This window comes from Sinocyclocheilus grahami, unplaced genomic scaffold, assembly GCF_001515645.1.
Source record: "Sinocyclocheilus grahami isolate Dianchi unplaced genomic scaffold, SAMN03320097.WGS_v1.1 scaffold216.1, whole genome shotgun sequence".
NCBI lineage: Eukaryota > Metazoa > Chordata > Actinopteri > Cypriniformes > Cyprinidae > Sinocyclocheilus > Sinocyclocheilus grahami.
The window spans coordinates 217,158-230,127 of NW_015505395.1; the positions used below are offsets into that span (position 1 = coordinate 217,158).

A 12,970-nucleotide genomic window follows, 5' to 3' on the forward strand; every position below is an offset into this window, starting at 1 on the left:
TTCTGCACAAACTGTCAGAAACCGTCTCAGGGAAGCTCATCTGCATGCTCGTCGTGCAGGTGCATTTTATTGATGGCTTTTTGAATGCACAGAGATACCGTGACTGAGGCCCATTGTTGTGCCATTCATCCACGACCATCACCTCATGTTGTAGCATGATCATGCACGGCCCCTTGTTGCAAGGATCTGTACACAATTCCTGGAAGCTGAAAACATCCCAGTTCTTGCAAGGCCAGCATACTCACCGGACGTGTCACCCATTGAGCATGTTTGGGATGCTCTGGATTGGCGTATACGACAGCGTGTTCCAGTTCCTGCCATTATCCAGCAACTTCGCACAGCCATTGAAGAGGAGTGGACCAACATTCCACAGGCCACAATCAACAACCTGATCAACTCTATGCGAAGGAGATGTGTTGCACTGCGTGAGGCAAATGGTGGTCACACCAGATATTGACTGGTTTTCGGACCCCCCAATACAGTAAAACTGCACATTTTAGAGTGGCCTTTTATTGTGTCCAGCCTAAGGCACACCTGTGCAATAATCATGCTGTCTAATCAGCATCTTGATATGCCACACCTGTGAGGTGGATTGATTATCTCGGCAAAGGAGAAGTGCTCACTAACACAGATTTAGACAGATTTGTGAACAATATTTGAGAGAAATAGGCCTTTTGTGTACATAGAAAAAGTCTTAGATCTTTGAGTTCAGCTCATGAAAAATAGGGGCAAAAACAAAAGTGTTGCGTTTTATATTTTTGTTCAGTATATGATGACTGAGGGCTTTTAATTATGTCTGCTTGAATAAAATTTGCAATTCATCACGTCAATATGCTAAATTCTACATTAACAGCTTCAAGTCATTTGCCTGGAACAAGATATGCTGATTGCATTCGCTTGCAGGAATGGAAAATTAAAAGAGCTAATCAACATGACACATCTGACATCACACACGGGACAGAGGTCAGAACTTTAATCAAAACAGTAGGAGAGATGTGGGATCGGCATGAAGCCAGCCAATCAGACTGGATGTTGTTGTGTGTAATATATCTGTCATTACCTGGGGAAGCCGGAGCGCAGGTGAAGGCCGTCTACATTCTGGCTGATGAGGTATTTGAGGTGTCCTGTCCTCTGCAGCTGCAGCAGCGCCATGTGAGTCAGACTGGGGCGCACGTCCTCAAACGTGGTGTTAAAGTGAGGCATCTCGCCTCTCTCCTCCATCGTCCACACTCCATTAGGACCTCTGATATACACAGACATCACAGCACAAAGATCACAAACATGCTTTGGCTGAAATATAGTCCTCAGTTTCAGTCAGGAGTCTTTTTGGGTCATATCCTGAAAAATGTAATCTTCCTTGATCTTTTGAAATGTAGAGCTAGATGTACTATGAAAACATAGTGTCAGTTTCAAAACTCAAAACATAGGGGTGAAATAATCCATTTATGAAAGAAGCCAAACCATAAAAATATCTAGTTCTGAAATCTGTGCACAATAACATTAACATGCATATTTACATTGTACAAGTATGTTACCCTTTAAAAGTTTGCATCAAGTTTTTTTTGCAAAAGAATAATACTTGGATTCAGCAAGGTTGCATTAAATTGGTTAAAACTGACAGTAAATACATTTCAAATAAAGAATCCGGAGAATAAAATGCATCACAGTTTCCACAAGCAATATGAAGCAGCACAACTGTTTTCAACATTGATAATAAAAATCAGAAATGTTTCTTGAGCAGTAAATCAGCATACTGGAATGATTTCTGAAGGATCGTGTGACACTGAAGACTTTGGAGCTATGATGCTGAAAATTCAGCTTTGATCACAGGAATAAATTACATTTTAATATATACTGTATTTAAATAGAAAAATTGCAACACATGCAAAACATGCCTTGGCTGTGGCAACCTGAAGGAGACTATGGCAAAATTATCGCTTTCCTTACTCAAAGTGATTTTTTTAATGAATATATGATTGACCTGAAGAGTAAAAGCTTCATCATACATTTGGAAAGTTATGAGCTATATCATGCTCGTAGACACTAGTGGTGTGACATTAAACTTAGCTCACGAGATGAGACAAAATACAGATACTTGCTTTACTAGAACGAGACAGTATTTGAATACTATTTTAAAATAAATTTTCAATGACAAAATATTTGTCTTTAATCACAAAAAGCAAAACAATGTAGTTGTATTTTGAAACATTTAACTAATCTAGGGCTGTAACTAATGATTATCTTGGTAATCAAATAATCTACTGTTTATTATGAAAATTGAGTAATCAGATTTTTCAGTAATAAAATCGACCTAAGTGACAAACAGGCTTTATATTGACTACATTTATATATATATATATATATTAAACTAACGATAAGACAATAATAATTGGTTCAAATAAAGTATAAAGTATCAAAACCAAGTAATCATTATCAAATCATTTTATTAAAGAACACTGTTAAAAAAAAACAATGTAATATGCCTATACATAATATGAAAATAACCTATTTAAAGGGGTCATATGATGTTGCTAAAAAGAACATTATTTTGTGTATTTGGTGTAATGCAATGTATTTATGCGGTTTAAGGTTTAAAAAAACATTATTTTGCACATAATGTACATTATTGTTTCTCCTCTATGCCCCGCCTTTCTGAAACACGTCGATTTTTACAAAACTCATCGTTCTGAAAAGCGAGGTGTGCTCTGATTGGCCAGCTATCCAGTGCGTTGTGATTGGCTGAATACCTCTATACTGCTCAAAACTCGCATTTGAATCGTCAGTGGCAAATTCTTTAAATACGTACTTACAGGCTGTGAGTCAGAAGCGCCAGACTGTCCTTGCAAAGATGGAACTGCCCCACTTTATAGAAACAGACACCGGCATTGTAGGCTACTCTCTCAGGAAACAGGCCTCATCCTCCGCAATATGCGCTGCACACATCTGAATATTTGGGTTGTACTGTTCTGGAACAGTGTTGTAAATACAACTTAACCACTGATTTCTAGTCGTGTCCTCTTTTGGAAGACCAAAAAAGGAGTTTCGCTTTCACAACGAAACACACAGTGTCACGCATGGCGGGCTAGAGTGAGTGGTGGCCGGCGGATTCGACGAAAGAGTGGCCAGCGGGCTTGTGGCAACCACATGTGACGACCCCGGGCTGGACTCCGCTTCGTCCACGGTGAAAGCCGATCCGGCGATCTACAGCGAGAAGTTGATGTATTTCCTCAGCGATCAGCACGACGAAGCGGATATCGTCCTCTTTTGGAAGGCCAAACATATTAGTTTTACAACGAAACACACAGAGTCTCCACGACATGGCGGCAGCAACAACAATACTACAGCGAGAATAAAAGTTACGCCTTCTTTCTTTGCGTGAACATTTGGGCGGCGTTATGCAAATCTTCCCACATCGTGACGTAGACATGTGGGGGCATGTCAGAACGAGCCGTTTTAGGTAGGCGTGGTTGACTCTTAACTTTTATAAAGAATATCTCTTTGGATTTGAGACTTTAGTCTTTGCAACTTTACAGATCTTCTTTATGCACCAAGAGCTTGTAACACTCCAAAGAGAAAGGAACAATTGAAATCGCATCATATGACCCCTTTAAGTATGTTACGTATTATAACAAATACCTGCAGAGGGCGCCAACGGCCTGGTGAGTTTTCATTTTACAGCGTGATTCAACAATGTTTAAATGCATTTAATTTTTATATTTGGTCACATGCAAACTCAGAGCGAGGGTTAAAACTTTTTAACTTTTGAAATAGCGATGTTCAACAAATTGCATATCTAGAAATATGTTGATCTGGAAATATTCTCCTGTGTTTGCATAGGTTTAGAAATGATTTACATTACAAATCTAGTGAGATAACGAGCACTGTTTTCCCAGATGAACGTTAAGCACCCCAAACTCACAGCATATTCAGAGGAAGACTTTGTGGACTGAGCTTCTGAGATGAAGACGCGCTCACAAAGCGCATAATAAGCAAATAATGTGCGTTCCTAAATGAAACCCAAACAAACAGCACATGCCATAAAAGACAGAGTAATATAATACAAGCACTATTAAAGGTTTTACCCCAAAACCGACTTTATACTGATATCGCGAGACTGCTTTTCACCTCAAGGAGTTATATCGTGAGATCTTGTGCTCTCCCGGAAGCCAGGCTAAACGGCTCTGTATTTATATCAGATGCGCTGCATCGTAAATTTTGCGAGAAAATATTGTTTTTATCGAAAAAAACAAAAATTAACACTAATTTCATATATACTGCCTTTTAAACATTCAAGTACTTTCAAAGTACCTTTTCATAAATATGGCTGTTTTCAAGGGTTTTCCAGGACTTTTTACTCAAAAAGTAAACTTCATGTACTTCAATCCAGGGGTTTTCAACCCAGGGGGGCGCCAGCATCAGTTAATTCAGAGACGTTCCTTTGAGAATTTATGAATAGGAGTTAACAAATATTTAGCCATTCACTAGGGGGAATTCTAACTCCCACTGCTAGTCGACAGTTAGAGCAGAGTTGGCTCAAGTATCAGTCACACTCAGTGTTGCCAAGTCCGCGGTTTTCCAGCGGAATTGGCCTGCTTTAACACTTGCCGCGTTTTGTAGTTTTGGGCTAGTTTTGAGTAGCAATTAGGCGGGTTTTGTTGTGAAAACCTGGCAACGCTTATTGACAGTGTAAGATGATATACGATTAGCTGTGTCGGAAATCCAACCACGGATTGGCATGTTGTTATTTCAGAAACCGGCTCAGCCATCACATTGAATCAGGTAAACTGGTTATATATTTATGTTTCAGTATAATTACGCACGCTATACCAGGGGCGGTTCTAAACCCTATTTAGGTGGGTTTCAGCCCCCCTATCTGTCACCTTAGCCCCCCAAAACTATCTTAACGATCAGGCCAGTGCTGCTTCCTCGAGAAAGTTTTTCATTCTCACGTGTTTTAAGTCTTGTCAGTTTAAACATTAAAGTAATTTTAAGCCATTTAAGCCCAAGACATCTCAATGCGGTACTCACGCACTGTGATAGAGCGTTTCTATGCACACCTGAAGTGCACAAACAGATAGCCTTCTCAGACAGCAGGTGAATACCAATGGCTGTCTTGACAAGTATCCTTGTAAGCACAGTCGGTTGTTTTATGTGAATGTAAACAGTGAAGAAAATATCAAATGTACATATAACGGATCCATGCATTTCTTATGTAAATAATGTTAATCAAAAAGAGCAAAAGAAAAATTGTTCGCTGCTTTAATGGATATTTGCTTTTATGTTAATGTTAATAAAGTAATTCGGTGTGACTACAGTAATACCAGGGTTGTTGGATGTTGGGGGGGCGTGAGTGAAATTAGACAAACTTGGGGGGCGCATGTCCTAAAAGGTTGAAAACCCCTGCTATTATAAAACTATTTTTGGTGCAAGAAACCAGTGAACTTCAGGAGGAAAGAACAAAATGACTCTCCATTCCCACAAGCCTTCATCTCCTGTCTGATCCTCCTCTCCCTCTGTGATCCAGTGAGCACTGCTGAGCTGCTGGGAATCTTGGATTACAAAGAGGTTTTAGTTATCATGGAGAACAGCAGGAGGTCACTGCACTTTCTAATAACTGCAGATGGTGTTACCAAGAGGGACGACTCAGAAGTTCACGTAAACGGGCAGAAATCTTGCTCTTGTGCACTTATTTTTTTAAATTTAAATTTACACACACTACAGTCAATCCTGCTAAAATCCGGTTCGCTTTTTCATGCTTTCCTAGTTACACACATGCAGCAGCTTTCGCTGCCTGACTTATCAAAAGTTTTCTGTTCTTACTAAACTTGGATAAGCACTTACAAGTACTACATAAACCCCTAAATAAGTCCTATCCAGACTTTAGGCTACTGATCAAAGTCTTGTACACACTGCAGCTTATTCTGGTCAAGAATCACCCGCTTAGACAGAAAGAGGGCGTCTTTAACCGTCAAACACAGTTAGCTTTTCCTTAATGTGACATTTGGAGGCGGGTAAATCTGAAATCGGATGAAAACAAAGGTTGGCTTGTTCACTAAGTGTCTCAAAATGACAACTTTTGACTGTCTTTCAAAGATTCAATGTCAAAAACTTGAACAAATGCATGTTTAGTTCTTCCTGAAGCAGACCGGTAAGTTTGTTTCCCGGTGCACTGATATAAACCTGTGCACTCTGACTTTTGGAAATTGCGTCAAGCCAGGCAATCAGATTGGAGCTCAATGTTTGAAAAAGCACTTGACATTTTTTGTGTGCAATACGCAGACGGTCAGTAAACAGTCCATGGTCACGCTGTCTGAGCCTGAGACTACGTATGTCCCAAGTAAGCTCTCCACTTATGAAATACTGCATAGCACACCAACAAGCTGTGCAATGTAGGAAATTGAAAGGAGATTCTAGTGCACTGCTGTTTAGATGAATATGCCTGCAGAATATTAAAACACTCAACCATGAAATGTGTCAACCTGTTCCCTTGAAGCAAGACCAGAGAGTTTGTCTATATATAAAAAAAAAAAAAAATTGTTTAAAACTATAAACACAAGTTTTATACTCATCCTCACATCGTGCCAAACCACTAGTTACATTTTTCAAAAGAAAAATAGAGAATATTTTATTTTATTTGTGCTTAGTGAGAAACATAGTATAAAACATGCATTGATTATTTTTATGCATTTTATTTATTGCAAACATTTTGAATCCACGCTACCATTCAAATGTTTAGGGTTAGTACTTTTTTTTTTTTTTTTTCGAAATAAATTAATACTTTTATTAGGCAAGGGTGCATTAAAATGATCAAAAGTGACGGTAAAGTCTTATACGTTGTTACAAAAAAATTATATTTCATAAAAATGTTTTTTTCTTTTGAACTTTCAATTCATTACAGAATTCATTCCTTAAAAAAATATATCATAGTTTCCACAAAAATATTAAGCGGTTTTTAACATTGATAATAATAAGAAATGATTCTTGAGCATTAAATCAGCAAATTAGAATGATTTCTGAAGGATCATATTATAACTGAAATAAAATGAATAAAAACTATATAGACCTATTTAAATAAATTTAGTGACATAAATTGATTTATTCCATATTTAATAAATAAATAAATAAAATAACAAAAAGACAACAAAATTATTAAAAATTCAAATCAGAAAATAAAAATAAATAATGATTAATGAATGCCGAAAATTCAGCTTTGCATCACAGGAATAAATTACATTTTAAAATATATTCAAACTGAAAATATTTTAAATTGTAATAATATTTTAGGTTTTTTTTAATCAAATAAATGTAGCCTTGGTAAGTGTAAGTGACTCCTTTAAAAAACATTTAAAAAAGCTTGCAAGTTCAAAATTCTGAACAGTATTGTGCATAATGGTACACACTTGCTATGGTTATTTTGTTAAAAATTACCTACTAACTGTGATGGAAAAAAACATGTTAAATAACTAACATTCTACAAATGGCAGATGCTATGACTTAAAGTGCATTCAAATTATACATTTTATTAGTAGCAGTGTCCCTTGGGGACCAAACACCTTTTGCATTCCATAGGAAAAATTTGGTTCAGAAGACATGAAGGTGTGTAAATGGTGACAGAATTTTAATTTTATAGATTAACTATTGCTTTAGCGTTATATATGTGCTCTTGACGGTCAGAATGAACGCCTATTTGCACCTATAGAAGCCTCACCTCTGAAAATAGTCTGTCAATCAAGATTTGACAGACAGGTGTTCTTATGAAAATTTCATATGAGAGAACATAAGAGGAAAAATGCACAGCTGCCCACCGCACCACACACGTTTATTCTGATAACGAGTCAGACGAGCCGATGGAATGACAAAGAGGGGAAGAAAGGAAAACCAGCTCAGTGGAAGAACAAGTGGAAGATGTAACAGGCGTCACTCAACGTGACATCAGCACCCTCTAAAATTAAACCCCTGCGTACAGTGTTAAGCAATTACAATGACAAACTAGCAGAATGTGAATTCAATTAAATCACCAGTGAAATTCATGGAAATGTAAAAATTAGTACATCAAACAAATCTGAAAGTTAACCAAAGTGAAATGTGGTCAACTCGGCTCAGTTATAAAACTGCATATCTCCCTCTAGTGACGGCTCTCTGTAGTTCCTGTGATTCTGCACGATCTGTATAACGTGTCAGTTTTTCTTAACCCATCCTAATTTGATCTCCTTTGATGCCATATTAATATGGGAGTTCAGGGACTTCAGTGCAATCTGTTATTAACTAATGCACAAGTGGATTGTATCTGTACAGTAAATAAGCACACAAATAAATACGGAAGCAAACAAAAGCTCTATTTCTGGTTATGAAAAGCATGATTCTGGTTATTTCCAAAGGATTAAATCCACAGGATTATCCCTGTTTCCTTCCACTGGGCTGCCAGAAGATTAGGGATGTGGGTGGAAAACACAAATGCATAGCCATTGGCTTTAGGAAAAATGATACCTCAGTTGATGGCATTACATAGAAAATGTCTATATTTTACTCTTGGCCCCAACTTCAAAGGGACAGTGAACATATTCAATATCAGTTCACATGACGACTCTAAGAAAACAAGCGCAATGCTCTTAAGTTCTTACATGTATTGTAAACATTAATGAGACTTGTAACAAAGAAATGAGAGCTAACGAAGAAGTCATGATTTTCAGTGAATAGTTGAACATTTCACATAAAGCTACTGTATGACTTCAGAAGACTTGTATATGTAAAGCAACACTGACTAGTTTCATGGTGCTTTTTTGTCCATTTTGTCACCATACTCTTTCATGCTTTCAAAATAGCAGTTTGAAGCGCCATCTACCATAGCACAGATGAACAGCAAGAATAGTCTATACTAGCTTCCCCACTAACAAACAAACAAATAAATAAATAAAACAGCTATAATCCCATTAAAGATGGCACATTCAGACTTTTCAAAATAACATTAATGCATGCATGTTTGATGCATCAATGCCAGGGTTATTATCATTAACTTAAAACATTAAAAAAGAAAATTCCTTATTTGAAATAAAATAAACGTCAACTGAAACAAAATAAGATCTAAAACAACTTAAACGTATTAACTAAAACTCAAACCATAAAAAAAACATTACTTGAATTAAAATAAACATTAACTGAAATAAAATATAAAACAACCGAAACTTATTTTATATCATCTAGTTGCCAAAGCAACATTTCTTATTTTTGAAGTACTAAAATAAAGTAAATAAACTAAAACGTAATAAAAACTACATGGACATACATATATGGACATACATATATGGACATACACACACACACACACACACACACATACATACACACATATATACACATACATACATATACACATACACACACATACATACATACACACACACATACATGCATACACACACACATACATGCATACACACACACACACACATACACATACACATACACACACACACACACACACACACACACACACATAAAAAAAATTTAAACTAATGAAAAAGACCAAAACACAACAAAATTACTAAAATAAAACTTTTACTAAAATGACTATGAAATTAATATATATATATATTATTTAAAAAAAGATCAAATTATTAACAAAAACTTTAATAGTATATCAATGATGCTAATATACACTGATCTGTGAAAGTCTCTGCACACACACACACACACACACATAAAAAAAATTTAAACTAATGAAAAAGACCAAAACACAACAAAATTACTAAAATAAAACTTTTACTAAAATGACTATGAAATTAATATATATATATATTATTTAAAAAAAGATCAAATTATTAACAAAAACTTTAATAGTATATCAATGATGCTAATATACACTGATCTGTGAAAGTCTCTGCAGTACCTGAAGTTTGGGATCCCTGACGACGTGCTGATTCCAGCTCCTGAATGCACCACCATGTACTGCGACTCCCTGATCCACTGAGCCAGTGTCTCCACTTTAGCCTTCAGCTCCTCTGGACTGTAAAACACCTGCAAACACACACACACACACACACACACACACACACGATCAGACTCCTGACCTGCACTACGAACAGCCCAAATGCTGTCACACTAGTGAGTGGTCACTGGTCACATAAACAAATGTTCATAAACTATTTCAAATTACTCTTTTTTTTTTTTTTTTCAAATGACAGTGCACTATTTATATTGTACATATTATTTATTTTACACATACTTGTAAACCTGTATTTAGCTGAACTTAAACTTATACTAAGAGTTTTTGTGAATGCACAAGTGGTTTTCATTATGAATACATGACCTTAATAGAAATCACTTACAATCGAATACCTTCGTAACCTTTCAGAACTATTCAGCATCATCTATCTCCAGTGGGTATAGAAAAGAATCGCCCCCCTTTAAAATAATCACATTTTGTTGCTTTGCAGCCTGAAATGAAGACGGACACAGTTTTTGCTTCACCCTGCTGCACTTACTCAGTGGAACTTATAGCATCCAAATGAAAGATATAACACCAACATATCAGAATTAAAAAAAAAAAAAAAACAGAATCACAGTTGGAAAAAGTGTCAGTATTTTGTTGAACCACCTTTTGCCTTTTTGCTCTTTTCATGCTGAGTTAATCAAAATGAGCACAGATGATCACAGTTGCGAGTCAGTTGAGAAGGTAATTGAGAAGCTACGCCTGATTGAGTTTACAAGTCATTTTTAGGAGGGGGGTGATCCTTTTTCCATTGAGATGTATAGGTAGATTCCACATTCGACCACTCCAGACATGTTGATGCGTCCGTCCGCCATCTTGGAACGGTCGATATGTCGTCACTCACACTAAAAATCAATGAGTTTCATGGCGCAACAACATTGTGCAGCATCTGCTTGTAAAAACTGCCTAAACTTAAAAGTTCTGAACAAAGTGGACAAACTTTCAAAGGTAAGAATGTGTTAGTTTGTGTTTTTAATATGCATTAACTCAATATTACAGGTGTTTAAACTAAAGTCCCTTTTAAATGTCTTGTTAGCTAATGGCTTCCTCTTGTTGTATTTTGTTTGTTTAGAGAAAGCATCTGCCTAAGTCTACTGCAGATATAGATATTTATGCATGCATGCATAGCCTATAACTACAGTTGCAGACACACAGGGATCTTGCTCTCGAGTGTTCACGGACCGGCTTTGACTATTCCAATATGGCGGACAGCTTACGTATAGCGGCCCATAGAAACAGCCATTAATAGGGCAATTATCAATATAGACCTATACAACAGATCTGCAACTCAGTAATTTTTTTAATTTATTTTTTCTGACATGTTGGTGTTATATCTTTCACTTGGATGTTATAAGTTGCACTGAGTAAATACAGCGGGATAAAACAAAAACTGTGTCCGCCTTCATTTCAGGCTGCAAAGCAACAAAATGTGATTATTTTAAAGGGGGCTGATTCTTTTCTATACCCATTGTATCCATATGACAGTGCACTATTTATAAAATGCATATATTTTATACATACAAATATATAATATACATATTTATATAATAAATTGGCCCCCTTCCTGATTTCTTATTTTTTTTGCATGTTTGTCCCAATATAGACCTATACAACAGATCTGCAACTCAGTATTTTTTTTATTTATTTTTTCTGACATGTTGGTGTTATATCTTTCACTCGGATGTTATAAGTTGCACTGAGTAAATACAGCGGGATAAAACAAAAACTGTGTCCGCCTTCATTTCAGGCTGCAAAGCAACAAAATGTGATTATTTTAAAGGGGGCTGATTCTTTTCTATACCCTTTGTATCCATATGACAGTGCACTATTTATAAAATGCATATATTTTATACATACAAATATATAATATACATATTTATATAATAAATTGGCCCCCTTCCTGATTTCTTTTTTTTTTTTTGCATGTTTGTCACACTTTAATGTTTCAGATCAAACAAATTTAAATATTAGTAAAAGATAACACAACATGCAGTTTTTAAATGAAAGTTTTTATTAAGGGAAAACAAAATTCTAAACTACATGGCCCTGTGTGAAAAAGTGTTTGCCCCTAAACCTAATAACTGGTTGGGCCACCCTTAGCAGCAACAACTGCAATCAAGTGTTTGCGATCATTTCAGGCTGCAAAGCAACAAAATGTGATTATTTTAAAGGGGGCTGATTCTTTTCTATACCCATTGTATCCATATGACAGTGCACTATTTATAAAATGCATATATTTTATACATACAAATATATAATATACATTTATATAATAAATTGGCCCCCTTCCTGATTTCTTATTTTTTTTGCATGTTTGTCACACTTTAATGTTTCAGATCAAACAAATTTAAATATTAGTAAAAGATAACACAACATGCAGTTTTTAAATGAAAGTTTTTATTAAGGGAAAACAAAATTCTAAACTACATGGCCCTGTGTGAAGAAGTGTTTGCCCCTAAACCTAATAACTGGTTGGGCCACCCTTAGCAGCAACAACTGCAATCAAGTGTTTGCGATAACTTGCAGTGAGTCTGTTACAGCGCTGTGGAGGAATTTTGGTCCACTCATTTATGCAGAATTGTTGTAATTCAGCCACATTGGAGGGTTTTCGAGCATGAACCGCCTTTTTAAGGTCATGCCACAGCATCTCAATAGGATTCAGGTCAGGACTTTGACTAGGCCACTCCAAAGTCTTCATTTTGTTTTTCTTCAGCCATTCAGAGGTGGACTTGCTGGTGTGTTTTGGATCATTGTCCTGCTGCAGAACCCAAGTTCGCTTCAGCTTGAGGTCACGAACAGATGGCCGATTATTCTCCTTTAGGATTTTTTGGTAAACAGCAGAATTCATGGTTCTATTTATCACAGCAAGTCTTCCAGGTCCTGAAGCAGCAAAACAGCCCCAGACCATCACACTACCACCACCATATTTTACTGTTGGTATGATGTTCTTTTTCTGAAATGCAGTGCTACTTTTACGCCAGA

General features: G+C 36.3%; 1 protein-coding gene across 1 annotated transcript in view; it reads right to left on the reverse strand.

Annotated features, from left to right (window-relative positions):
- Window positions 1-12,970, reverse strand: part of LOC107596265 (NAD-dependent protein deacetylase sirtuin-6-like) — a 30,809-nt gene that overhangs the window by 16,874 nt on the left and 965 nt on the right. Inside the window, 2 exon segments of the mRNA XM_016286963.1 lie at window positions 1,061-1,243; window positions 9,887-10,014. Of these exon segments, the coding sequence (XP_016142449.1) occupies window positions 1,061-1,243; window positions 9,887-10,014 (311 nt within the window).